This window comes from Salmo salar, chromosome 03, assembly GCF_965601325.2.
Source record: "Salmo salar chromosome 03, fSalSal1, whole genome shotgun sequence".
Lineage (NCBI taxonomy): Eukaryota > Metazoa > Chordata > Actinopteri > Salmoniformes > Salmonidae > Salmo > Salmo salar.
In genome coordinates, this window is record NC_138293.1 from 1,250,612 (window position 1) to 1,277,448 (window position 26,837).

A 26,837-nucleotide genomic window follows, 5' to 3' on the forward strand; every position below is an offset into this window, starting at 1 on the left:
ACCAGTCATATTACCAGGGTTACAGGTTCCCAGCCTGGTCTATTTACCAGTCATATTACCAGGGTTAGAGGTTCCCAGCCTGTTCTATTTACCAGTCATATTACCAGGGTTACAGGTTCCCAGCCTGGTCTATTTACCAGTCATATTACCAGGGTTAGAGGTTCCCAGCCTGGTCTATTTACCAGTCATATTACCAGGGTTACAGGTTCCCAGCCTGGTCTATTTACCAGTCATATTACCAGGGTTAGAGGTTCCCAGTCTATTTACCAGTCATATTACCAGGGTTACAGGTTCCCAGCCTGGTCTATTTACCAGTCATATTACCAGGGTTACAGGTTCCCAGCCTGGTCTATTTACCAGTCATATTACCAGGGTTACAGGTTCCCAGCCTGGTCTATTTACCAGTCATATTACCAGGGTTACAGGTTCCCAGCCTGGTCTATTTACCAGTCATATTACCAGGGTTACAGGTTCCCAGCCTGGTCTATTTACCAGTCATATTACCAGGGTTACAGGTTCCCAGCCTGTTCTATTCACCAGTCATATTACCAGGGTTACAGGTTCCCAGCCTGGTCTATTTACCAGTCATATTACCAGGGTTACAGGTTCCCAGCCTATTTACCAGTCATATTACCAGGGTTACAGGTTCCCAGTCTATTTACCAGTCATATTACCAGGGTTACAGGTTCCCAGTCTATTTACCAGTCATATTACCAGGGTTAGAGGTTCCCAGCCTGGTCTATTTACCAGTCATATTACCAGGGTTACAGGTTCCCAGCCTGGTCTATTTACCAGTCATATTACCAGGGTTACAGGTTCCCAGCCTGGTCTATTTACCAGTCATATTACCAGGGTTAGAGGTTCCCAGTCTATTTACCAGTCATATTACCAGGGTTACAGGTTCCCAGCCTGGTCTATTTACCAGTCATATTACCAGGGTTACAGGTTCCCAGCCTGGTCTATTTACCAGTCATATTACCAGGGTTAGAGGTTCCCAGTCTATTTACCAGTCATATTACCAGGGTTACAGGTTCCCAGCCTGGTCTATTTACCAGTCATATTACCAGGGTTACAGGTTCCCAGCCTGGTCTATTTACCAGTCATATTACCAGGGTTACAGGTTCCCAGCCTGGTCTATTTACCAGTCATATTACCAGGGTTACAGGTTCCCAGCCTGGTCTATTTACCAGTCATATTACCAGGGTTACAGGTTCCCAGCCTGGTCTATTTACCAGTCATATTACCAGGGTTACAGGTTCCCAGCCTGGTCTATTTACCAGTCATATTACCAGGGTTAGAGGTTCCCAGCCTGTTCTATTTACCAGTCATATTACCAGGGTTACAGGTTCCCAGCCTGGTCTATTTACCAGTCATATTACCAGGGTTACAGGTTCCCAGCCTGTTCTATTTACCAGTCATATTACCAGGGTTACAGGTTCCCAGCCTGGTCTATTTACCAGTCATATTACCAGGGTTAGAGGTTCCCAGCCTGGTCTATTTACCAGTCATATTACCAGGGTTACAGGTTCCCAGTCTATTCACCAGTCATATTACCAGGGTTACAGGTTCCCAGCCTGGTCTATTTACCAGTCATATTACCAGGGTTACAGGTTCCCAGCCTGGTCTATTTACCAGTCATATTACCAGGGTTACAGGTTCCCAGCCTGGTCTATTTACCAGTCATATTACCAGGGTTACAGGTTCCCAGCCTGGTCTATTTACCAGTCATATTACCAGGGTTACAGGTTCCCAGCCTGGTCTATTTACCAGTCATATTACCAGGGTTAGAGGTTCCCAGTCTATTTACCAGTCATATTACCAGGGTTACAGGTTCCCAGCCTGGTCTATTTACCAGTCATATTACCAGGGTTACAGGTTCCCAGCCTGGTCTATTTACCAGTCATATTACCAGGGTTACAGGTTCCCAGCCTGGTCTATTTACCAGTCATATTACCAGGGTTACAGGTTCCCAGTCTATTTACCAGTCATATTACCAGGGTTACAGGTTCCCAGCCTGGTCTATTTACCAGTCATATTACCAGGGTTAGAGGTTCCCAGCCTGGTCTATTTACCAGTCATATTACCAGGGTTACAGGTTCCCAGCCTGGTCTATTTACCAGTCATATTACCAGGGTTACAGGTTCCCAGTCTATTTACCAGTCATATTACCAGGGTTACAGGTTCCCAGCCTGGTCTATTTACCAGTCATATTACCAGGGTTAGTATAGTAGGTGCATAGTTTGGTTAATGTTGTGAAGTGAATAGGTTATTCAACATGTTATGTTAACATTTGGACTAGGTTGTGGTAATGTTGTGACCAGGTTACGTTAAGGTTGTGGTAATGTTGTGACCATGTTATGTTAACATTTGGACTAGGTTGTGGTAATGTTGTGACCAGGTTATATTAAGGTTTTGGTAATGTTGTGACCAGGTTATGTTAAGGTTGTTGTAATGTTGTGACCATGTTATGTTAACATTTGGACTAGGTTGTGGTAATGTTCTGACCAGGTTATATTAAGGTTTTGGTAAGGTTGTGACCAGGTTAAGGTTGTGACCAGGTTATGTTAAGGTTGTTGTAATGTTGTGACCAGGTTAAGGTTGTGACCAGGTTATATTAAGGTTGTGGTAAGGTTGTGACCAGGTTATATTAAGGCTGTGGTAAGGTTGTGACCAGGTTATGTTAAGGTTGTTGTAATGTTGTGACCAGGTTATGTTAAGGTTGTTGTAATGTTGTGACCAGGTTAAGGTTGTGACCAGGTTATGTTAAGGTTGTGGTAATGTTGTGACCAGGTTAAGGTTGTGACCAGGTTACGTTAAGGTTGTGGTAATGTTGTGACCAGGTTAAGGTTGTGACCAGGTTACGTTAAGGTTGTGGTAATGTTGTGACCAGGTTAGAGGCATGCTGTCCACTCAGTGTAATCCTCCTGTCCATCTGGTGCTCAAGGGAATTGAACCTGAATCACATGTTGACTAGGTTACACATGACTCCAGTTCTCCAGTTCTCTGCTGCCAATGACTGGAACGAACTATAAAAATCTCTGAAACTGGAAACACTTATCTCCCTCACTAGCTTTAAGCACCAGCTGTCAGAGCAGCTCACAGATCACTGCACCTGTACACAGCCCATCTGTAAACAGCCCATCCAATCTACCTCATCCCCATACTGTATTTATTTATTTATCTTGCTCCTTTGCACCCCAGTATCTCTACTTGCACATTCATCTTCTGCACATCTATCACTCCAGTGTTTAATTGCTAAATTGTAATTATTTCGCCACCATGGCCTATTTATTGCCTTACCTCCCTAATCTTACTACATTTGCATACACTGTATATATACTTTTTCTACTGTATTATTGACTGTATGTTTTGTTTACTCCATGTGTAACTCTGTGTTGTTGTATGTTTCAAACTGCTTTGCTTTATCTTGGCCAGGTCGCAGTTGTAAATGAGGACTTGTTCTCAACTAGCCTACCTGGTTCAATAAAGGACTTGTTCTCAACTAGCCTAGCTGGTTAAATAAAGGACTTGTTCTCAACTAGCCTAGCTGGTTAAATAAAGGACTTGTTCTCAACTAGCCTAGCTGGTTAAATAAAGGACTTGTTCTCAACTAGCCTAGCTGGTTAAATAAAGGACTTGTTCTCAACTAGCCTAGCTGGTTAAATAAAGGACTTGTTCTCAACTAGCCTAGCTGGTTCAATAAAGGTGAAATAAAAAATAAATAAAAAATGACTGGACTGTTCTGGCTGCCTGGTGGCAGGATGTGTATATATGTATATAGATGTGCTATTGTAGGACCTTCCAGTTCTGAGACAGAGTTTGATGTCTGTACTAAACAATTCCTATAAGCTTTGAACTTGAACTCTTATCATGAATCCATCCTGTCTTCTGTTGTGTTACAGTTAAAGACGTCCCTGGGTAAAGGTAGATCGTTTCTCAGCTATTCTCTGGTCCATCAGCGTCTAGCTGATTCCCTACAACAGTGTCTACTCAACCACAAGGTTACCAGGTACACACACACACACACACACACACCGCACGGACACAGACAGACACACACACACACACACACACACACACACACACACACACACACACACACACACACACACACGCAAACAAAAACACACCATCTGGCTCCCTTGCCCAGCTGGATAAAAAGATGACCTAGTACAGTGTATTGAAGCAGTATATGTCCAATATACCACAGCTAAGGGCTGTTCTCGCTCGACGCTACGCGGAGTGCCTTAGCCGTGGCCGTTATAAAACTGGTTACCAACTTAATTAGAGCACTAAAAATAAATGTTTTGTCATACCCGTGGTATAACGGTCTGATATACAATGGCTGTCAGCCAATCAGCATTCAGGGCTCGAACCACCCAGTTTATTATTGTGTATATAAAGTATTTTATAACTGTGATGTTTCCCTTCCTCTAGTTTAGTTTTACTTCCTTAATGTAAGAGTACACTGTAGTCTGTCTTCCTCTCTCATATCCCACCAAAGACAAATGTCATCCCATTTGTCAGTCTCTTTCTTTTCTAATAGCGTGTGTGTGTGTGTGTGTGTGTGTGTGTTTGTGTGTGTGTGTGTGTGTGTGTGTGTGTGTGTGTGTGTGTGTGTGTGTGTTCCAGTGAGTGGTACTTTTCTCGCAGTCCCTTCCTGAAGTCTCACCTCAGCAGTGACATCATCAGTCACCTGTATGTTCTCAACGAGGTCCAGTTTGACGTGGCATCCAGAGGTCACGACCTCGATGCTGATTGGCCCACATTCGCCAGGTAAATACACTTTTGTTTACCCTTAATAGGAGTGGTCAGTAATCACCCCACGGTATCTCCTGGTGATCACTTCCTAGTTTCCAATAGAATGGTACCAGCTAAAGGTACATCAAAACATCTAATCCAAATGACATTGTATTTGTCACATGCGCCGAATACAACAGGTGTAGGTAGACCTTACCGTGAAATGCTTACTTATAAGTGTCGTGTCTGGTCTACCATTAAATGTGAAGACTTATTTATATCAAATCAGTTCTCTAGGTTTAATTATTACGTGATTAAACTATTCATGCAAACATTAATTAACTAGGAAGTTGGGGGCACCACGGAAAATGTTGAGATTTACACAGTTATAATTTTCTGAATATAACTCTTCAGATATTTTAATAGCTGATCGATTAGTCATTTTCATTAATGTATTATTATTATTACCTCATCAGTTCTCATTACTGAACGTCGCAAACCCTTGAATATCTGCACGTACCCTAGCCTAAATCATGAATCAGCGATACAAATTGGCATAATTATTTATTTACTAACTAACTAAATAATCACACAGAATTACATAACAAATAGTAGATATTTGGGTTACTAAATGATACAAAGAAAAAGCCCCTAGTGTCACGCCCTGACCTGAGAGAGAGGGTTTGTTTCTCTATGTGGTTAGGTCAGGGTGTGGGGTGGCCATTCTATGTGTTGTATTTCTTTGTGTTGGGCCGAGTATGGTTCCTAACCAGAGGCAGCTGTCTATCGTTGTCTCTGATTAGGAACCATACTTAGGCAGCCTGTTTTTCCTTTGGGTTTTGTGGGTAGTTGTTTTCTGTTTTGTTCCTTGTAACCTGACGGAACAGTTGACGGTCGGTTTTGTTGTTTTGATTTCGTGTTTTCATTAAAGTAAATTATGAGCACTTCACACGCCGCGCCTTGGTCCCCTTTCTATGACCAACGTTACAGATCTACCCACCATGACTGGATCAAGCGGTGTGCCCAGGCAGAGATGGACACCTGGTCACACATGGAATGGATGGACAGGAGAAACTGGACTTGGGGGCAAGTCATTGACAGATATTGGAGCCTAAGAACGAGAGGCAGCCCCCAAAATATATTTTTTTAGGGGGGGGGGGGGGGGGCACACGGGTAGTTTGGCTGGGCCAGGAGTGAGCCCTGAGCCAACTCCCCGTGCTTATTGTGGTGAGCATGTGCCTGCCTCTCGCACTCTCTCTCCAGTACGCCTCCATAATCCAGTACGTCCAGTGCCTGCTCCTCGCGCTCTCCCTCCAGTACGCCTCCAGAATCCAGGAAGTCCTGTGCCTGCCCCTCCCACTCTCCCTCCAGTATGCCTCCAGAATCCAGGAAGTCCTGTGCCTGCTCCTCCCACTCTCCCTCCAGTTCGCCTCCATAGCCCAGTACGGTCGGTGCCTGCTTTGATCACTCGGTCCTCATTGCGCCTCCCCAGTCCGGTGAGACCGGTTCCAGCTCCCCGTAGGAAGCCTCCAGTGATAATCCATGGCCCGGAGCTGGTAGTGATGATCCATGGCCCGAAGCCTCCCGTGATGATCCATGGTCTGAAGCCTCCAGTGATAATCTATGGCACGAAGCCTCCAGTGATGATCCATGGCCCGGAGCCTGTAGTGATGATCCATGGCCCGAAGCCTCCAGTGATGATCCATGGTCTGAAGCCTCCAGTGATAATCCATGGCCTGGAGCCTGTAGTGATAATCCATGGCACGAAGCCTCCAGTGATGGTCCATGGCCTGGAGCCTGTAGTGATAATCCATGGCACGAAGCCTCCAGTGATGATCCATGGCCCGGAGCCTCCAGTGATAATCCATGGCCCGGAGCCTCCAGTGATAATCCATGGCCCGGAGCCTCCAGTGATGATCCATGGCCCGGAGCCTCCAGTGATGATCCATGGCCCGGATCCTCCAGTGATGATCCATGGCCCGGAGCCTCCAGTGATGATCCATGGCCCGGAGCCTGTAGGGATGATCCATGGCAAGAAGCCTGTAGGGATGATCCATGGCCCGGAGCCTCCAGTGATGATCCATGGCACAAAGCCTCCAGTGATGGTCCATGGCGCGGAACCAATAGTGAGGATCCATGGCACGGAGCCTGCAGCGAAGGTCCTCAGCCCGGAGCCTCCAAGCGACGCTTCTCAGCCCGGAGCCTCCAGCGACGCTCCTCAGGCCGGAGCCTCCAGCGACGCTCCTCAGCCCGGAGCCTCCAGCGAAGCTCCCCAGTCCGGAGCCTTCAGCGGCGGTCTGCAGCCCGGAGCCTTCAGCTATAGGGCACCAAACCGGAGTCAGTTCCTCTGAAAGATAGGGCACCAAGCTGGAGTCAGTTCCTCTGAAAGATAGGGCACCAAACCGGAGTCAGTTCCTCTGAAAGATAGGGCACCAAGCTGGAGTCAGTTCCTCTGAAAGATAGGGCACCAAGCCTGAGTCAGTTTCTCTGAAAGATAGGGCACCAAGCTGGAGTCAGTTCCTCTGAAAGATAGGGCACCAAACCGGAGTCAGTTCCTCTGAAAGATAGGGCACCAAACCGGAGTCAGTTCCTCTGAAAGATAGGGCACCAAGCCGGAGTCAGTTCCTCTGAAAGATAGGGCACCAAGCCGGAGTCAGTTCCTCTGAAAGATAGGGCACCAAGCCGGAGTCAGTTCCTCTGAAAGATAGGGCACCAAGCCGGAGTCAGTTCCTCTGAAAGATAGGACACCAAGCCGGAGTCAGTTCCTCTGAAAGATAGGGCACCAAGCCGGAGTCAGTTCCTCTGAAAGATAGGGCACCAAGCCGGAGTCAGTTCCTCTGAAAGATAGGGCACCAAGGCGGAGTCAGTTCCTCTGAAAGATAGGGCACCAAGCTGGAGTCAGTTCCTCTGAAAGATTGGGCACCAAGCCAGAGTTAGTTCCTCTGAAAGATAGGGCACCAAGCTGGAGTCAGTTCCTCTGAAAGATAGGGCACCAAGCCAGAGTCAGTTCCTCTGAAAGATTGGGCACCAAAGTTCCTCTGAAAGATAGGGCACCAAGCCGGAGTCAGTTCCTCTGAAAGATAGGGCACCAAACCGGAGTCAGTTCCTCTGAAAGATAGGGCACCATGTCGGAGTCAGTTCCTCTGAAAGATAGGGCACCAAGCCAGAGTCAGTTCCTCTGAAAGATAGGGCACTAAGCCGGAGTCAGTTCCTCTGAAAGATAGGGCACTAAGCCGGAGTCAGTTCCTCTGAAAGATAGGGCACCAAGCCGGAGTCAGTTCCTCTGAAAGATAGGGCACCAAACCGGAGTCAGTTCCTCTGAAAGATAGGGCACCAAGCCGGAGTCAGTTCCTCTGAAAGATAGGGCACCAAGCTGGAGTCAGTTCCTCTGAAAGATAGGGCACCAAGCTGGAGTCAGTTCCTCTGAAAGATAGGGCACCAAGCCGGAGTCAGTTCCTCTGAAAGATAGGGCACCAAGCCGGAGTCAGTTCCTCTGAAAGATAGGGCACCAAGCCGGAGTCAGTTCCTCTGAAAGATAGGGCACCAAGCCGGAGTCAGTTCCTCTGAAAGATAGGGCACCAAGCCGGAGTCAGTTCCTCTGCACATGTTTTCTGAAGAAAAGCAGAGATGCCATCAGGACCGTATGCCTTATTCATACAGGTTGTTTAAAGACACTAGTGAATACTATAGGGTTGATTTCCAACCTATGAACAAAATCATCCATAACAATGGAGTCAATCACATTATCCCACTCAACACAGAAGTCTCGTACATCAACTCTTGCATAAAAAACTATTTGTTCAATGGCTTCGGTCAGCTCATCTTGTGTGCAAGGATGTTTTGCAGGGTTCATGTTGGTGATTGTTCTCATCGACTCCCACAGTTCATTGCAGTTCATTGTAAGGAACTCTTCCATTAATTCCTTGTGTTGTTTCCTCCCTGAGCTTTTGGTTGAGCTCATTTTACACACATTTCAGTTGTTGTTGGTCCTGGTTTTTGAATGCTTGCCTCTTGTGGTTGATCCGTTACCTCCTTGGTGATGTATGGGTCTGTCTTGTGGTTGATCCAGTCCGTTACCTCCTTGGTGATGTATGGGTCTATCTACTGGTGATCCAGTCCGTTACCTCCTTGGTGATGTATGGGTCTGTCTACTGGTGATCCAGTCCGTTACCTCCTTGGTGATGTATGGGTCTGTCTACTGGTGATCCAGTCCGTTACCTCCTTGGTGATGTATGGGTCTGTCTACTGGTGATCCAGTCCATTACCTCCTTGGTGATGTATGGGTCTGTCTACTGGTGATCCAGTCCATTACCTCCTTGGTGATGTATGGGTCTATCTACTGCTGATCCAGTCCGTTACCTCCTTGGTGATGTATGGGTCTGTCTACTGGTGATCCAGTCCATTACCTCCTTGGTGATGTATGGGTCTGTCTACTGGTGATCCAGTCCATTACCTCCTTGGTGATGTATGGGTCTGTCTACTGGTGATCCAGTCCATTACCTCCTTGGTGATGTATGGGTCTGTCTACTGCTGATCCAGTCCGTTACCTCCTTGGTGATGTATGGGTCTGTCTACTGGTGATCCAGTCCATTACCTCCTTGGTGATGTATGGGTCTGTCTACTGCTGATCCAGTCCGTTACCTCCTTGGTGATGTATGGGTCTGTCTACTGGTGATCCAGTCCATTACCTCCTTGGTGATGTATGGGTCTGTCTACTGGTGATCCAGTCCATTACCTCCTTGGTGATGTATGGGTCTGTCTACTGGTGATCCAGTATGTTTGTCTTGTAGTTGATCTTGTCTTTCTGTCTATTGGAGGACTCTGGGTCTAACTGTTGTGATATACATGACTTTAGTTCACTCTGTTGTGATAAAGATGACTGTAGTTCACTCTGTTGTGATATAGATGACTGTAGTTCACTCTGTTGTGATATAGATGACTGTAGTTCACTCTGTTGTGATATAGATGACTATAGTTCACTCTGTTGTGATATAGATGACTGTAGTTCACTCTGTTGTGATATAGATGACTGTAGTTCACTCTGTTGTGATATAGATGACTATAGTTCACTCTGTTGTGATATAGATGACTGTAGTTCACTCTGTTGTGATATAGATGACTGTAGTTCACTCTGTTGTGATATAGATGACTATAGTTCACTCTGTTGTGATATAGATGACTGTAGTTCACTCTGTTGTGATATAGATGACTGTAGTTCACTCTGTTGTGATATAGATGACTATAGTTCACTCTGTTGTGATATACATGACTGTAGTTCACTCTGTTGTGATATAGATGACTGTAGTTCACTCTGTTGTGATATAGATGACTATAGTTCACTCTGTTGTGATATACATGACTGTAGTTCACTCTGTTGTGTCTGTAACTCTAGGAGGACTCTGGGGTCTAACTCCGCCCACCTCTGGAAACCTCCCACTCGCTGTTCCAGTGTCAACAGCCTGGTCAGCTACTCAGGGGTACGTACTGATTGATTGATTGATTGATTGATTGATTGATTGATTGATTGATTGATTGATTGATTGATTGATTGACTGACTGATTGACGGTCTCTCTGGTTGCAGGAGTTCAAAGCTCAAGAATACGGTTCCAGTTTGCTGGCTGACCTGGGGGAGGAGTTAGGGGAGCTGGGGGAGGAGCTACTTGGAGTCCCCACACCCTGCACTGCAGCAGACGACCTACGCATCCAGGTTGACCGTTCAGAGCTCAGACAGCAGGAGCTGCTGCACCAATCAGAGGCGAGACATGCGAAATTGCTACAGCAAGTCAGAGAGCTAGACCAGGAGGCAGAGGGGCTGAGGGACAAGGTCAGAGAGCTGCAGGGGAAGCTATTGGCTCACAACCAGGAAGCTGTGACAGCCAACCTCAACGACATGGATCTGTTGTCTAAACTAGACAGCCAGGTACCAAACGTTTGTCTGCTACTAGGACATGGGTCATTATTAATACATTTGAGCTGTATGCACCTAGTATTGTATTTCATGTTAGTGACATGCGAAGTGTAAAAAGTGAACGTTACTTTGATATTGATGTGCAGGAGAAGGCGAGGCTGGAGGAGGAGAGGGACGCAGCGCTACAACAGACCCATGTTCTGCAGGAGGAGGAGGAGAGGAACGCAGCGCTACAACAGACCCAGGTTCTGCAGGAGGAGGAGGAGAGGAACGCAGCGCTACAACAGACCCAGGTTCTGCAGGAGGAGGAGGAGAGGAACGCAGCGCTACAACAGACCCAGGTTCTGCAGGAGGAGGAGGAGAGGGACGCAGCGCTACAACAGACCCAGGTTCTGCAGGAGGAGGAGGAGAGGGACGCAGCGCTACAACAGACCCAGGTTCTGCAGGAGGAGAGGGACGCAGCGCTACAACAGACCCAGGTTCTGCAGGAGGAGGAGAGGGACGCAGCGCTACAACAGACCCAGGTTCTGCAGGAGGAGGAGGAGAGGGACGCAGCGCTACAACAGACCCAGGTTCTGCAGGAGGAGGAGAGGGACGCAGCGCTACAACAGACCCAGGTTCTGCAGGAGGAGGAGAGGGACGCAGCGCTACAACAGACCCAGGTTCTGCAGGAGGAGGAGAGGGACGCAGCGCTACAACAGACCCAGGTTCTGCAGGAGGAGGAGAGGGACGCAGCGCTACAACAGACCCAGGTTCTGCAGGAGGAGGAGGAGAGGAACGCAGCGCTACAACAGACCCAGGTTCTGCAGGAGGAGAGGGACGCAGCGCTACAACAGACCCAGGTTCTGCAGGAGGAGGAGGAGGAGAGGGACGCAGCGCTACAACAGACCCAGGTTCTGCAGGAGGAGGAGAGGGACGCAGCGCTACAACAGACCCAGGTTCTGCAGGAGGAGAGGGACACAGCGCTACAACAGACCCAGGTTCTGCAGGAGGAGGAGGAGGAGAGGGAAGCAGCGCTACAACAGACCCAGGTTCTGCAGGAGGAGGAGGAGAGGGAGGAGAAGGGGGAGGTGCAGGATGAGAAGGAGGGAGAGGAGAGGAAGGAGAAGAGGGAGGTGCAGGAGGAGAGGGAGGGAGAGGAGAGGAAGGAGAAGAGGGAGGTGCAGGAGGAGAGGGAGGAACAGGAGAGGAAGGAGAAGAGGGAGGTGCAGGAGGAGAGGGAGGAACAGGAGAGGAAGGGGGAGGTGCCGGAGAGGGAGGAGAAAAGGAAGGGAGAGAAGAGGGAGGTGCAGGAATGGAAGGCGATGGAGAAGCAGCTTCAGGAGTTGAGGGAGCAGCTGAGGTCCAGGGACAGAGAACTGACGGAGAGTAGAGAGAAGATCAGACAATTGGAGGAGGAGAACACTGACAGACTGACTGGGGTGGGGCAGGAGAGAGAGAAGGGAGAGATGGATGGAGAGAAGGAGAAGCTAGGGACAGAGAAAGAGACTGCAGAGTGTTCTCATAGTAATCTACATAAGGCTGGTTCTGCAGAGGGACTGTCTATGGAGAAGAACCAGCACCTTTCCTCTAAGTCTGAGCCCCAGACCCAGGACCTCTCCCCCTGTCCCCAGACCCAGGACCTCTCCCCCTGTCCCCAGACCCTGCAGCTGAGCCAGGGGGAAGTGCTGCGGCTGCAGAGGGAGGTTGTGGAGCTGAGAGCCCGGCTGCAGCTGGGAGCAGAGCTGCAGATAAGGAGTCAGGTGGAGAGGCTCGACAGACAGCAGGTAGAGGTGCTGCTGCTGGCCCAGGAGAGGGAGGAGGCTCTGGGGCAGGAGCAGCGCCGCAAGGCTAAGGCTTCACAAGGCCTAGTCCTGGAGCTGGCCTCCGCCAGGGAGGAACTCCACAGCCTGAAGAGACGCTACGAGGGCCTGGCCCTGGAGCATGGAGACATCCGGGAGGCCCTGGACCACGCCAACAGAGAGACAGCAGAGCTCGGGGTCCACATCTGCAGGCTCACCGCCCAGAATGAGGCGGCGCGAGAGCGATGGGAGGCGCTGTCCGCCAGGTTTCAGGAGGAGTTGAACACCAGCATGACCTCCCTGCAGCAGGAAAACCGCGGGAGGAGAAGGTGAGGCTGGGGGAAGAAGAGCAAGGAGAGGTCAGGGCTCAGAAGGAGGCACAGCAGGAGATCCAGGCGCTCCGCTATCAGCTCAGCAACCAGACCATAAATCACCAGACACAGTTACAGGCCAGTACTGAACTACAGACACAGTTACAGGCCAGTACTGGGCAGTACTGAGCTACAGACACAGTTACAGGCCAGTACTGAACTACGGACATAGTTACAGGCCAGTACTGAACTACAGACACAGTTACAGGCCAGTACTGAACTACAGACACAGTTACAGGCCAGTACTGAACTACAGACACAGTTACAGGCCAGTACTGAACTACAGACACAGTTACAGGCCAGTACTGAACTACAGACACAGTTACAGGCCAGTACTGAACTACAGACACAGTTACAGGCCAGTACTGAACTACAGACACAGTTACAGGCCAGTACTGAACTACAGACACAGTTACAGGCCAGTACTGAACTACGGACACAGTTACAGGCCAGTACTGAACTACAGACACAGTTACAGGCCAGTACTGAACTACAGACACAGTTACAGGCCAGTACTGAACTACGGACACAGTTACAGGCCAGTACTGGGCAGTACTGAGCTACAGACACAGTTACAGGCCAGTACTGAACTACAGACACAGTTACAGGCCAGTACTGAACTACAGACACAGTTACAGGCCAGTACTGAACTACGGACACAGTTACAGGCCAGTACTGAACTACAGACACAGATACGGGCCAGTACTGAACTATAGACACAGTTACAGGCCAGTACTGAACTACAGACACAGTTACAGGCCAGTACTGAGCTACGGACACAGTTACAGGCCAGTACTGAACTACGGACATAGTTACAGGCCAGTACTGAACTACAGACACAGTTACAGGCCAGTACTGAACTACGGACATAGTTACAGGCCAGTACTGAACTACAGACACAGTTACAGGCCAGTACTGAACTACGGACACAGTTACAGGCCAGTACTGAACTACAGACACAGTTACAGGCCAGTACTGAACTACAGACACAGTTACAGGCCAGTACTGAACTACGGACACAGTTACAGGCCAGTACTGAGCTACAGACACAGATACGGGCCAGTACTGAACTATAGACACAGTTACAGGCCAGTACTGAACTACGGACACAGTTACAGGCCAGTACTGAACTACGGACACAGTTACAGGCCAGTACTGAACTACGGACACAGTTACAGGCCAGTACTGAACTACGGACACAGTTACAGGCCAGTACTGAACTACGGACACAGTTACAGGCCAGTACTGAACTACGGACACAGTTACAGGCCAGTACTGAACTACGGACACAGTTACAGGCCAGTACTGAACTACGGACACAGTTACAGGCCAGTACTGAACTACGGACACAGTTACAGGCCAGTACTGAACTACGGACACAGTTACAGGCCAGTACTGAACTACGGACACAGTTACAGGCCAGTACTGAACTACGGACACAGTTACAGGCCAGTACTGAACTACGGACACAGTTACAGGCCAGTACTGAACTACGGACACAGTTACAGGCCAGTACTGAACTACGGACACAGTTACAGGCCAGTACTGAACTACGGACACAGTTACAGGCCAGTACTGAACTACGGACACAGTTACAGGCCAGTACTGAACTACGGACACAGTTACAGGCCAGTACTGAACTACGGACACAGTTACAGGCCAGTACTGAACTACGGACACAGTTACAGGCCAGTACTGAACTACGGACACAGTTACAGGCCAGTACTGAACTACGGACACAGTTACAGGCCAGTACTGAACTACGGACACAGTTACAGGCCAGTACTGAACTACGGACACAGTTACAGGCCAGTACTGAACTACGGACACAGTTACAGGCCAGTACTGAACTACGGACACAGTTACAGGCCAGTACTGAACTACGGACACAGTTACAGGCCAGTACTGAACTACGGACACAGTTACAGGCCATTACTGAACTACGGACACAGTTACAGGCCAGTACTGAACTACGGACACAGTTACAGGCCAGTACTGAACTACGGACACAGTTACAGGCCAGTACTGAACTACGGACACAGTTACAGGCCAGTACTGAACTACAGACACAGTTACAGGCCAGTACTGAACTACGGACACAGTTACAGGCCAGTACTGAACTACAGACACAGTTACAGGCCAGTACTGAACTACGGACACAGTTACAGGCCAGTACTGAACTACAGACACAGTTACAGGCCAGTACTGAACTACGGACACAGTTACAGGCCAGTACTGAACTACGGACATAGTTACAGGCCAGTACTGAACTATAGACACAGTTACAGGCCAGTACTGGGCAGTACTGAGCTACAGACACAGTTACAGGCCAGTACTGAACTACAGACACAGTTACAGGCCAGTACTGAACTACAGACACAGTTACAGGCCAGTACTGAACTACAGACACAGTTACAGGCCAGTACTGGGCAGTACTGAGCTACAGACACAGATACGGGCCAGTGCTGAACTACAGACACAGTTACAGGCCAGTACTGGGCAGTACTGAGCTACAGACACAGATACGGGCCAGTGCTGAACTACAGACACAGTTACAGGCCAGTACTGGGCAGTACTGAGCTACAGACACAGGTACGGGCCAGTACTAAACTACAGACACAGTTACAGGCCAGTACTGGGCAGTACTGAGCTACAGACACAGGTACGGGCCAGTACTGAACTACAGACACAGTTACAGGCCAGTACTGAACTACAGGCACGGCTACAGGTCAGTACTGAACTACATGTACAGGAACAGTTTGTGATCTAATGCACAGTTGTTCAGTCTTCTCATGTGTTCTGCTAGTATATCTTCAACATCTATGTCTGCTTGTTCTAATCTCCCTAACTCTGGCATTCTATAGGCTCTACCTGATTAGCTAAAATGTATTCCATTATTTAAATAAATAGATCCTAGTAAACCAACTCTAGGGATAATATCTTGACCTAATATTTTACTTACCATAATCATGTCCACCAAGTAAGTTGGGAACACTTCTTATCTATTATTGCTAAACACCACTTCTTTCCCTCACTTCAGGATAGGTTATAAAATATATCAATGAAGTCCATTTCCAATAGTTGGAATGGATATTCTACCTGGGGGTATTCCCCCAGTGGTGCTCTTCCTCTACCTTGATGATTATTCTATACAAATAACACATTTTGTAAAAAAAAAATTTTTAAGTAATTTGTTATCACGTATGCTACGAAATGTTTCCTAATTATTTCCATCATCCCCCCTGTTGATACATGGCTCTGCCCATGTATCAACATTGCTGCATACCAAAACAGAGACTTTGGTAATATCGGTAAATTACCCTGATACCAAATATCATCTTTATTCACCGCTCCTAATTATTTTCCCATTTAGAAATCTCCTTTACTGGTGCTTTAGACTGACTATCTTTTAGTAGGGTTTTTTCTGTTTACTTCCTCTTTCAAATATTGCTGTGTGTGTGTCTGTGGTTTAAAGCTTGTCTTTTTCTCTTCTTCATCTGCCTTTCTGTTGCCATTGCTAATTTTATCCGTCTCTTTAATAGGAACCTCACACTTACAAATAGCTAACTTTTCTGGTAAAAGTACAGCATCTAATAAGTTCAAAATCAACTGAGCATGTGTAATAGGTTTACCAGAAGTAGTTACCATTCCTCTTGTGCAAGAATTCCCATCTGGGGCTGCTCTCTTTGCCAAAACCTTGGAGAATTGCACTATGCATCACTTTCTCTAATTACACCCCCCTCTACCAAGTCTTCAAAGGTGGGAGTAATCTCTTTTATGGCCTCAGCTTTCTGTGGGGGTGACAACTACATTCAACAGAATCATTCCACAGCTTATCTAGACATAACCTGGAGTTCAGGATTGGAATGCATGCCTGTTCTCCTGACATCTCATGTTTCATAACCAATGGAGCAGACAGTCTTTCCACTGTCGGATATCCGGAAGCGGAACAACCAAAATCTTTTCCTCATTTATTCCGACCGGGAATCTGTGTTTTAGTAGAAAGAGAGAGAAAATAAAAACATGGGGTCGCCTCGTGCACGCGCCTCAGTGTCATTGTCCTCTGATAGACCACTTACCAAAGGCGCTAATGTTTTTCAGCCAGGGGCTATCTCGACATCATTCAGCTTTTTCCCGGGTTCTGAGAGCCTATGGGAGCCATAGGAAGTGTCACGTTACAGCAAAGATCCGAAGTTTTCAATAAAAAGAGTCAAGAAGCCCAAGGAATGGTCAGAGAGGGCACTTCCTGTACAGAATCTTCTCAGGTTTTTGCCTGCCATATGAGTTCTGTTATACTCACAGACACCATTCAAACAGTTTTAGAAACTTTAGGGTGTTTTCTATCCAAAGCCAATAATTATATGCATATTCTAGTTTCTGGGCAGTAGTAATAACCAGATTAAATCGGGTATGTTTTTTTATCCGGCCGTGTAAATACTGCCCCCTAGCCCTAACAGGTTAAACTCCATCATAATTATCAGTTATACAAATTTCCTTAAAATCAGTATCACGAATGACCTTAAATTCACTATCAAAATGGCCCTCCCATGAGGCTGGTCAGACCACAAAGGAATGCCATGATAGAGGTCAAAAGTCATACCACACTTTTAACAATGTGTTTCTTACTTTTTTAGACAAATTAAAGAAAAACCGTCAAACATTTTCTACATGTTGTATCCCAGGTTCGCAGAACATTCCCTTATCAAAATATTAAAACTCAGAAAATAAAACTTCTAAAATGCAATGTGTGTATACCCCTTTAAGATATCGTGGCTCTAGGAAACATTCCTAAGAGAGACAATGAAGCACACCTTTTCCCAGAAAATAACAACCACTTGGTCAGCATTTCATTATACTACACCGATTCAAAAACCCAAACGTTGACTATAAACAAAACCTAATAATAATTCCACTGTAACCCCCTCAAATCATTAATCATTAGTTTTAAACTTCCTCAATGATTATGTGTACTTAATTGAACATGTGTTACCCTTAGATACTATACTGTACTTCGAATCGTTGAAACTCCCCTATTTAACATACTACTTGACTAATTTGACCCAAGCTTGCTTTACAACATTAACTTCCTGTTCAATTCACCGGTGTTACTAAACAATCAATCCAAGAATCAATAACCAAAAACTATCACAAAACTTTTAAGATTCAACTATCCAGACCTGAATCGCTTTACAGCCAATATATAGCCAAGCGCGCGCGACTAACTCACCTATTCTTTCCAGTAGGCAAAATATACCAATAGTTGAATGACAATCAGTAACTCAAATTTTAATCCACTGGTGCATAAGCTGGGAAACGAACCCGGGCCTCCCGCATGGCAGGCGTGAATTCTACCTCTGAACCACCAATGCTAATGCTTAGGGTTGCAATTTTTGTGTTGTTTCATCGCTCGGTCACAGTGTTTACAGGGTGCCTTACACTCCCGGGCGAAATGTCCTGTCTTATTGCAATTGTAACATTTTCTATCGTCTGGTTCTATCCATTTTCTACTCTCCTTGTTTCCCCCTTTCTCTTTAAAAATCTTCCCGCTCTTTCCTGCAATTTCCCCAAGAGTGGCGATCAAATATTCCGCTCCTGTCTGTTCTTTCTTACTTTTCTTTTCCTTGAAGCCTCCTTTATGCTTATCTACGATTATCTCGAGAGTTACTATCAGATGCTCTCCTTCTTTCTGTTCTCGCCTTCCTTCTCTCGGAGGTGCCTTACAGTCCCGTGAGATATGTCCCTTTTTATTACATCTTGAACACGGTCCCTTACACTCACACGCAAAATGTCCTGTTTTATCGCAATTATAACACCTATTATCAGACCCTGTCCATTTTCTTTAAGGTACTCTGCTCCTTTCTTGTCTCTCTTCCTTTTCTTCTCCCTTTCATTCTGTTCATGGTGAATCGCATACCTCTTTACTTCGGCCAATGCAGCTGTTCCCCACCCAACCAGAGTCTTTTTTTTATTGCTCGGCAAATTTCAGGTCTCATACCACTAAAGAAAGCTATTTTTAGCTGTTGGTGATATGGCCCATCTCTTCCTCTCCCAGGGCCAGGTTGGATCAGTCCACTATTTGTATTAAACACATCCCTCAATCTTTCCAAATATTGACTAACTGTCTCACTGTCCCCCTGTCCACATTCCTGGATTTTTGAAAAAATCATCATACCTGTGATAATAATCCCTAAGATTTTTGCATAGCTGATTGAGTTTATTTTGATAATTTCCCTCTGCAGTCCACTGCAGAACAACTCTGTCCCCCTGTCCTGGGGTCCAGTCTCCCTTCACGGCTGCCCAATCTTTTCCCACTATCTGTCTAACTTTTCGTTCCAGCTCCCCGGTATTTCGTTTAAAACTTTCGGTCAATCCTTCCATCCTTCCAATCCTTCCCCCCTAAACCCCTCTATTTCTGTCTTTGGGTGTACTATTCCCCCTACAGCACTTACTACATCTCTCTTATGGGTCCTTTGTCTTTTCTCCCCTCCACCCTTCTCGGCTATCTCTCCTAGAGTGGCCATTAGATACTCTTGGCTACTTCCTTCTTCTTTCTTGGCTACTTCCTTTTTCTCAGATTCTATATCAGATTCTATATCTCTCATCCCCGGTTAATTCCGGGACCTCTTTGGAGGTTTTACTATCTATTATTAGTTAACTCTTCCCGTTTTTACTTCCCTTAGGAATTCAGAATAATTATTTTTACGACTTTTTATAGAACATTAGGTCTCACCTCTCTGACCTACTCAAATCATTAACCTTTAATTCCTCCCTCTCGGAATAGTCAGACCTATTTGTGTGCCTCCGGAAGATCTCGACTATCTCCCTGAAACGTATTTCGATAGGCGATCTATAGTCATACCATTATGTCTCTGACCTAATTTATTGAAACGTATCTATAGAGGTGATCTTTTATCGAATATTAGTCTCACGCGCGAGCGAATTAACGTTTATGTGTCTGGCTGATTAATATATCTATCTCTACTTGTAGACAATCGACTATTAGGTCTTAAACGCATACGATTTCACGCTTCTTATGACTTTTGACTCGGTTATTAATATCCCATATCTCACACGCTCTATTTTAGGTTTCCCTCCTACTATACTTTCGATCGTTATTCCTTTATATTTCGCCTTCTATATTACGTTTTCATAGTACTCCTTTGTCCCATAGGTTTTAGGTGTTAATACCTCTTCCTGAATACTTTTTCAACACAGGGTAGTTTATTTTTAGTAATGGCTTCAACTACTACGAATCATTACGGACCCGTCCGTCTCCGTTCAACTCCTTTCAATCATCTGTTACCCAGTGCCGCCAACACTAACATAGATACTTTTGTAATTAGACTTTCACTATGTTCGATTATATGGACGGTAATACCAGATACCATTCAATCCCGTTTGGTTTAAGAATCAAGCCTTTTCCAAACTCTCTTTTGATTAATGCAAAGTCCATTTTTTTAAGCGAGTTTTTTTTCACTACCTTCTCAATCAACCAGTACTTTTCCACTAACCACAAAGAACCATAAAAGTTGTCACATTCTTCAAGGCTTTCACCTCCCCTCCCCTCTTGGTTTGAAACCCTCTAATGTTTTTCTATTATCTACTCTGCAACTTCACACTGGCTTCCCTGTGGCTCAGTTGGTAGAGCATGGTGTTTGCAACGCCAGGATTGTGGGTTCGATTCCCATGGGGGGCCAGTACAAAAATAATATATATATAATAAATAAATTATGCATGAAATGAAATGTATGCATTCACTACTGTAAGTCGCTCTGGATAAGACCGTCTGCTAAATGACTAAAATGTAAATGTTTACATCCCTACTAAAGAATATAACATCATAGTATTACACTACTACCAGATCTACCCCCATCCTGGTTTTATCTTCTCATAATTATCAAACTTTTCCCCCTATTCTATAATAACAGAGTGGAACACTTAAGTCATTATCCTAACACATATCTATTATTCTAACAACAGTGGTCTTAGTTAGAGATTGTTTATCCTCTCTAGGCTAGGCGGGACGAATTCGTCCCACCTACGTAACAGCCACTGCTATCCTGTGGCGCGATTTTCAAAACCTTAAAAATCCTATTACTTCAATTTCTCAAACATATGACTATTTTACAGCCATTTAAAGACAAGACTCTCGTTAATCTAACCACACTGTCCGATTTCAAAAAGGCTTTACAACGAAAGCAAAACATTAGATTATGTCAGCAGAGTACCAAGCCAGAAATAATCAGACACCCATTTTTCAAGCCAGCATATAATGTCACCAAAACCCAGAAGACAGCTAAATGCAGCACTCACCTTTGATGATCTTCATCAGATGACAACCCTAGGACATTATGTTATACAATACATGCATGTTTTGTTCAATCAAGTTCATATTTATATCAAAAACCAGCTTTTTACATTAGCATGTGACGTTCAGAACTAGCATACCCCCCGCAAACTTCCGGGGAATTCGCTAACATTTTACTAAATTACTCACGATAAACGTTCACAAAAAGCATAACAATTATTTGAAGAATTATAGATACAGACCTCCTCTATGCACTCGATATGTCCGATTTTAAAATAGCTTTTTGGTGAAAGCACATTTTGCAATATTCTAAGTACATAGCCCAGGCATCACGGGCTCGCTATTTAGACACCCGGCAAGTTTAGCACTCACCATAATCATATTTACTATTATAAAAGTTTCATTACCTTTTGTTGTCTTCGTCAGAATACACACCCAGGACTGCTACTTCAATAACAAATGTTGGTTTGGTCCAAAATAATCCATCGTTATATCCGAATAGCAGCGTTTTGTTCGTGCGTTCCAGACACTATCCGAAATAGTAAAGAAGTGTCACGCGCATGGCGCAATTCGTGACAATAAAATTCTAAGTATTCCATTACCGTACTTCGAAGCATGTCAACCGCTGTTTAAAATCAATTTTTACGACATTTTTCTCGTAGAAAAGCGATAATATTCCGACAGGGAATCTCCTTTTCGGCAAACAGAGGAAAAAATCCCAAAGGCGGGGGCGGTCGGGGTCACGCGCATAAGCCAGTGTCTCTTGATCGGCCACTTGAGAAAGGCGATAATGTGTTTCAGCCTGGGGCTGGAATGACGACATTTTGTTTTTTCCCGGGCTCTGAGAGCCTATGGACGACGTGGGAAGTGTCACGTTAGAGCAGAGATCCTTAGTAAATGATAGAGATGGAAAAGAAGTTCAACAAATGGTCAGACAGGCCACTTCCTGTAAAGGAATCTCTCAGGTTTTGACCTGCCATTTGAGTTCTGTTCTCTCGTCTGACTACCAGAGTGCAGAATAACTGATGAATTTACGAACGCTCGGACGCTAGTAAGTTAGCTTGGGTGCTTGACTGCTCTTGTTAGTACAGAACGCTCGGATCAACCCTTAAAGAGATGGGTGGGGCTAAAGCTTAAGAGAGTGTAGGCAATGCTGAATGGGTGGAGACAAAGAAGAGCTCTCCAGTAGTAGTACCAAAACATTCAAAGGCCATTTTCTCAAAAGTGAGGTTACAAGTTTATCAACTGTCAAAGCAGAATTACTTTCCCATTGTTCCTTAAATGCAGTATATGATATACCATTTTGTAGCTCTGTCTCTTTGCTTTTATCCAATGTAAAAATCACAATTTCAAATTTTGCTACATAAGACTGAATCAAGGCGGTCGGTCAATATAGTTCTGTGTGTCTTTTGTGACCATGTGAGTCTTTTTCCTGTCAGTCACAGTGAAGACATTATACAGTATGTCTCTGTTGTGTGTGTGCTGTCTTTAGGTGTAAGGATTGTATTATACTCATGTATTATATAGTTGTAGTATTATATCAATGTCTCTGTGGTATCAGGAGTGAAGAGAGCCTGGTTGTGTCTCAGAGGTCCTGTGAGGAGCTGGGTGAGGGACTACGGAAAGCCTGTCAGGACAAACAGAGCTATGAGCTTCGGACCTCAGCTGAACTGGACGACCTGTACCGCACCAAGCTCAATCTGGAGGAAAGACTCATAGAACTCATCAGGTAATCAATCAATCAACAAATCAATCAGTCAATCAACAAATCAATCAATCAATCAGTCAGCTGATTTGCTGATCAATCGATCTCGATCTATCATCAGTAATTATTTGTAACTGTGGTGTGTGGCGTCCCCTGTGTGTGTGTGTGTGTGTGTGTGTGTGTGTGTGTGTGTGTGTGTGTGTGTGTGTGTGTGTGTGTGTGTGTGTGTGTGTGTGTGTGTGTTTTAGAGGTCTTCATGGGTCAAAAAAGTTGTATATATATATATATATATATATATATATATATATATATATATTATACTACGAGGGGTCTTACAATTCAAACTCAACTAGCTAAATGACCCTTGGTATGACCTTAAAACAATTCCATATAGATTATTAAAACAATTCCATATAGATTATTAAAACAATTCCATATAGATTATTAAAACAATTCCATATAGATTATTAAAACAATTCCATATAGATTATTAAAACAATTCCATATAGATTATTAAAACAATTCCATATAGATTATTATAGCCTGTTCTGTTCTGGGTGAAGCTGCTTTACTAACCAGAGATGAAACTGCTCTAGCAGGAGGGGAGGGGCCATACTGGGGAGAGAGAGATGAGAGACAACCAACCAAGCTGACTTACACTATAGTACACAAATACACTACCTGGCCAAAAGTATGTGGACACCTGCTGGTCCAACATCTCATTCCAAAATCATGAGCATTAATATGGAGTTGGTCCCCCTTTGCTGCTATAACAGCCTCCACTCTTCTGGGAAGGCTTTCCACTAGATGTAGGAACATTGCTGCTATAACAGCCTCCACGCTTCTGGGAAGGCTTTCCACTAGATGTAGGAACATTGCTGCTATAACAGTCTCCACTCTTCTGGGAAGGCTTTCCACTAGATGTTGGAACATTGCTGCTATAACAGCCTCCACTCTTCTGGGAAGGCTTTCCACTAGATGTAGGAACATTGCTGCTATAACAGCCTCCACTCTTCTGGGAACGCTTTCCACTAGATGTAGGAACATTGCTGCTATAACAGCCTCCACTCTTCTGGGAAGGCTTTCCACTAGATGTTGGAACATTGCTGCTATAACAGCCTCCACTCTTCTGGGAACGCTTTCCACTAGATGTAGGAACATTGCTGCTATAACAGCCTCCACTCTTCTGGGAAGGCTTTCCACTAGATGTTGGAACATTGCTGCAATAACAGCCTCCACGCTTCTGGGAAGGCTTTCCACTAGATGTAGGAACATTGCTGCTATAACAGTCTCCACTCTTCTGGGAAGGCTTTCCACTAGATGTTGGAACATTGCTGCTATAACAGCCTCCACTCTTCTGGGAAGGCTTTCCACTAGATGTTGCTACATTGCTGCTATAACAGCCTCCACGCTTCTGGGAAGGCTTTACACTAGATGTTGGAACATTGCTGTGGGGACTTCCTTCCATTCAGCCACAAGAGCGTTAGTGAGGTCGGGCACTGATGTTGGGCGATTATGCCTGGCTCTCAGTCGGCGTTCCAATTCATCCCAAAGGTGTTTGATGGGGTTGAGGTCAGGGTTCTGTGCAGGCCAGTCAAGTTCTTCCACACCGATCTCGACAAACCATTTCTGTGTGGACCTCGCTTTGTGCATGGGGGCATTGTCATGCTGAGACAGGAAAGGGCCTTCCCCAAACTGTTGCCACAAAGTTGGAAGCACAGAATCATCTAGAATGTCATTGTATGTCGTAGTGTTAAGATTTTCCTTCACTGGAACTAAGGGGCCCGAACCATGAAAAACAGCCCCAGACCATTATTCCTCCTCCACCAAACTTTACAGTTGGCACTATGCATTGGGGCAGGTAGCGTTCTCCTTGCATCCGCCAGTACCCAGATTCATACATCGGACTGCCAGATGGTGAAGCGTGATTCATCACTCCAGAGAACGTGTTTCCACTGCTCCAGAGTCCAATGGCGGCCGACGTTTGACATTGTGTATGATCTAAGGCTTGTGTGCGTCTGCTCGGCCATGGAAACCCATTTCATGAAGCTCCCGATGAACAGTTCTTGTTCTGACGTTGCTTCCAGAGACAGTTTGGAACTCGGTAGTGAGTTTTGCAACCGAGGACAGATGATTTTTACATGCTACAGCACTCGGCGGTCCCGTTCTGTGAGCTTGTGTGGCCTACCACTTCACGTCTGAGCCGTTGTTGCTCCTAGATGTTTCCATTTCACAAGAACAGAACTTACAGTTGACCAGGGAAGCTCTAGCCGGGCAGACATTTGATGAACTGAGTTGTTGGAAAGGTGGCATCCTATGATGGTGCCACTTTGAATGTAAATGAGCTCTTCAGTAAGACCATTCTACTGCCAATGTTTGTCCATAGAGATTGCATGGCTGTGTGCTTGATTTTATACACCTGTCAGCAACAGGTGTGGCTGAAATAGCTGAATCCACTCATTTGAAAGGGGTGTCCACATATTTTTGACCATGTAGTGTAGCTGCCATAGCTAGGTTATTTATCATCAAATATGATTACGAAGTATTTGTCTTGACTGCATCCAACCGGGAGAAGCTAGTTAAGCTAGCTACCGTTAGCTAGCTAGGCTAACTAATCCTACAGTTCCAGATAACAACAACTCCATTCAGAATATAAAGTATAATGCCGACCTGTTGGCTCTTGGTTGTAGCCTGTCCTTCTCCTTTAACTTTTAATGCTTCTAATCTTCCATTGATTAGATTTCTCCTAACTTTTATCACACGGAGGCTGTAGAACTGTAGCCTACGGCAGCTTTGACTCATGGGGCGGCAGGGTAGCCTAGTGGTTAGAGCATTGGACTAGTAACCGAAAGGTTGTAAGTTCGAATCCCTGAGCTGACAAGGTAAAAATCTGTCGTTCTGCCCCTGAACAAGGCAGTTAACCCACTGTTCCTAGGCCGTCATTGAAAATAAGATTTTGTTCTTAACTGACTTGCCTTGTTAAATAAAGGTAAATGATTGGCCAACACCAATCATTTGCCACGCTCCTCTCTCATGAAAAGCCAAGAGCAGCAGCATCAATGATAACGTTTCTCTCTGCTGCAGCAGTCGCGTTCGGATCTGTACGTGCCTTTCTGAAGAAGTCAGTTAAAATGAGCCAGACCCGAGACCTGTGACAATCAGATCAGATCCGACCCAGACCTGTGACAATATTTTGGATGCAGACCCAGTCGGGTCCTGGATCGGGTCTGGAGTATTTGGGTACAGGAGGACCCGTGAAGATCCATGTATGGCTGTGTGTGTGAATTAAACTGTGTGTGTATTTCCAGGGAGAAGGATGCCTTGTGGCAGAAGTCTGATGCTCTGGAGTTTGAGCAGAAGTTGAGAGCGGTAGAGCAGACAGAGAGAGATACCTGCAGCAATACCTCTCACTGTCTCTCCTGCAGCAGTCCGTTCAGCTGGTGGCTTCACAGACACACCTGCAGGTAACTCTCACTGTCTCTCCTGCAGCAGTCCATTCAGCTGGTGGCTTCACAGACACACCTGCAGGTAACTCTCACTGTCTCTCCTGCAGCAGTCCGTTCAGCTGGTGGCTTCACAGACACACCTGCAGGTAACTCTCACTGTCTCTCCTGCAGCAGTCCGTTCAGCTGGTGGCTTCACAGACACACCTGCAGGTACCTCTCACTGTCTCTCCTGCAGCAGTCCGTTCAGCTGGTGGCTTCACAGACACACCTGCAGGTAACTCTCACTGTCTCTCCTGCAGCAGTCCGTTCAGCTGGTGGCTTCACAGACACACCTGCAGGTACCTCTCACTGTCTCTCCTGCAGCAGTCCGTTCAGCTGGTGGCTTCACAGACACACCTGCAGGTACCTCTCACTGTCTCTCCTGCAGCAGTCCGTTCAGCTGGTGGCTTCACAGACACACCTGCAGGTAACTCTCACTGTCTCTCCTGCAGCAGTCCGTTCAGCTGGTGGCTTCACAGACACACCTGCAGGTACCTCTCACTGTCTCTCCTGCAGCAGTCCGTTCAGCTGGTGGCTT

At 45.9% G+C, this 26,837-nt stretch overlaps 1 protein-coding gene across 1 annotated transcript in view; it reads left to right on the top strand.

Moving 5' to 3' along the window:
* LOC106597278 (uncharacterized) overlaps positions 1-26,837 on the top strand; it is a 72,406-nt gene that overhangs the window by 34,929 nt on the left and 10,640 nt on the right. The window contains 10 exon segments of the mRNA XM_082973018.1: positions 3,903-4,009; positions 4,633-4,776; positions 10,133-10,217; positions 10,323-10,661; positions 10,796-12,679; positions 12,682-12,927; positions 13,914-15,033; positions 15,409-15,529; positions 22,671-22,838; positions 26,123-26,278. Coding sequence (XP_082829144.1) covers positions 3,903-4,009; positions 4,633-4,776; positions 10,133-10,217; positions 10,323-10,661; positions 10,796-12,679; positions 12,682-12,927; positions 13,914-15,033; positions 15,409-15,529; positions 22,671-22,838; positions 26,123-26,278 — 4,370 coding nt within the window.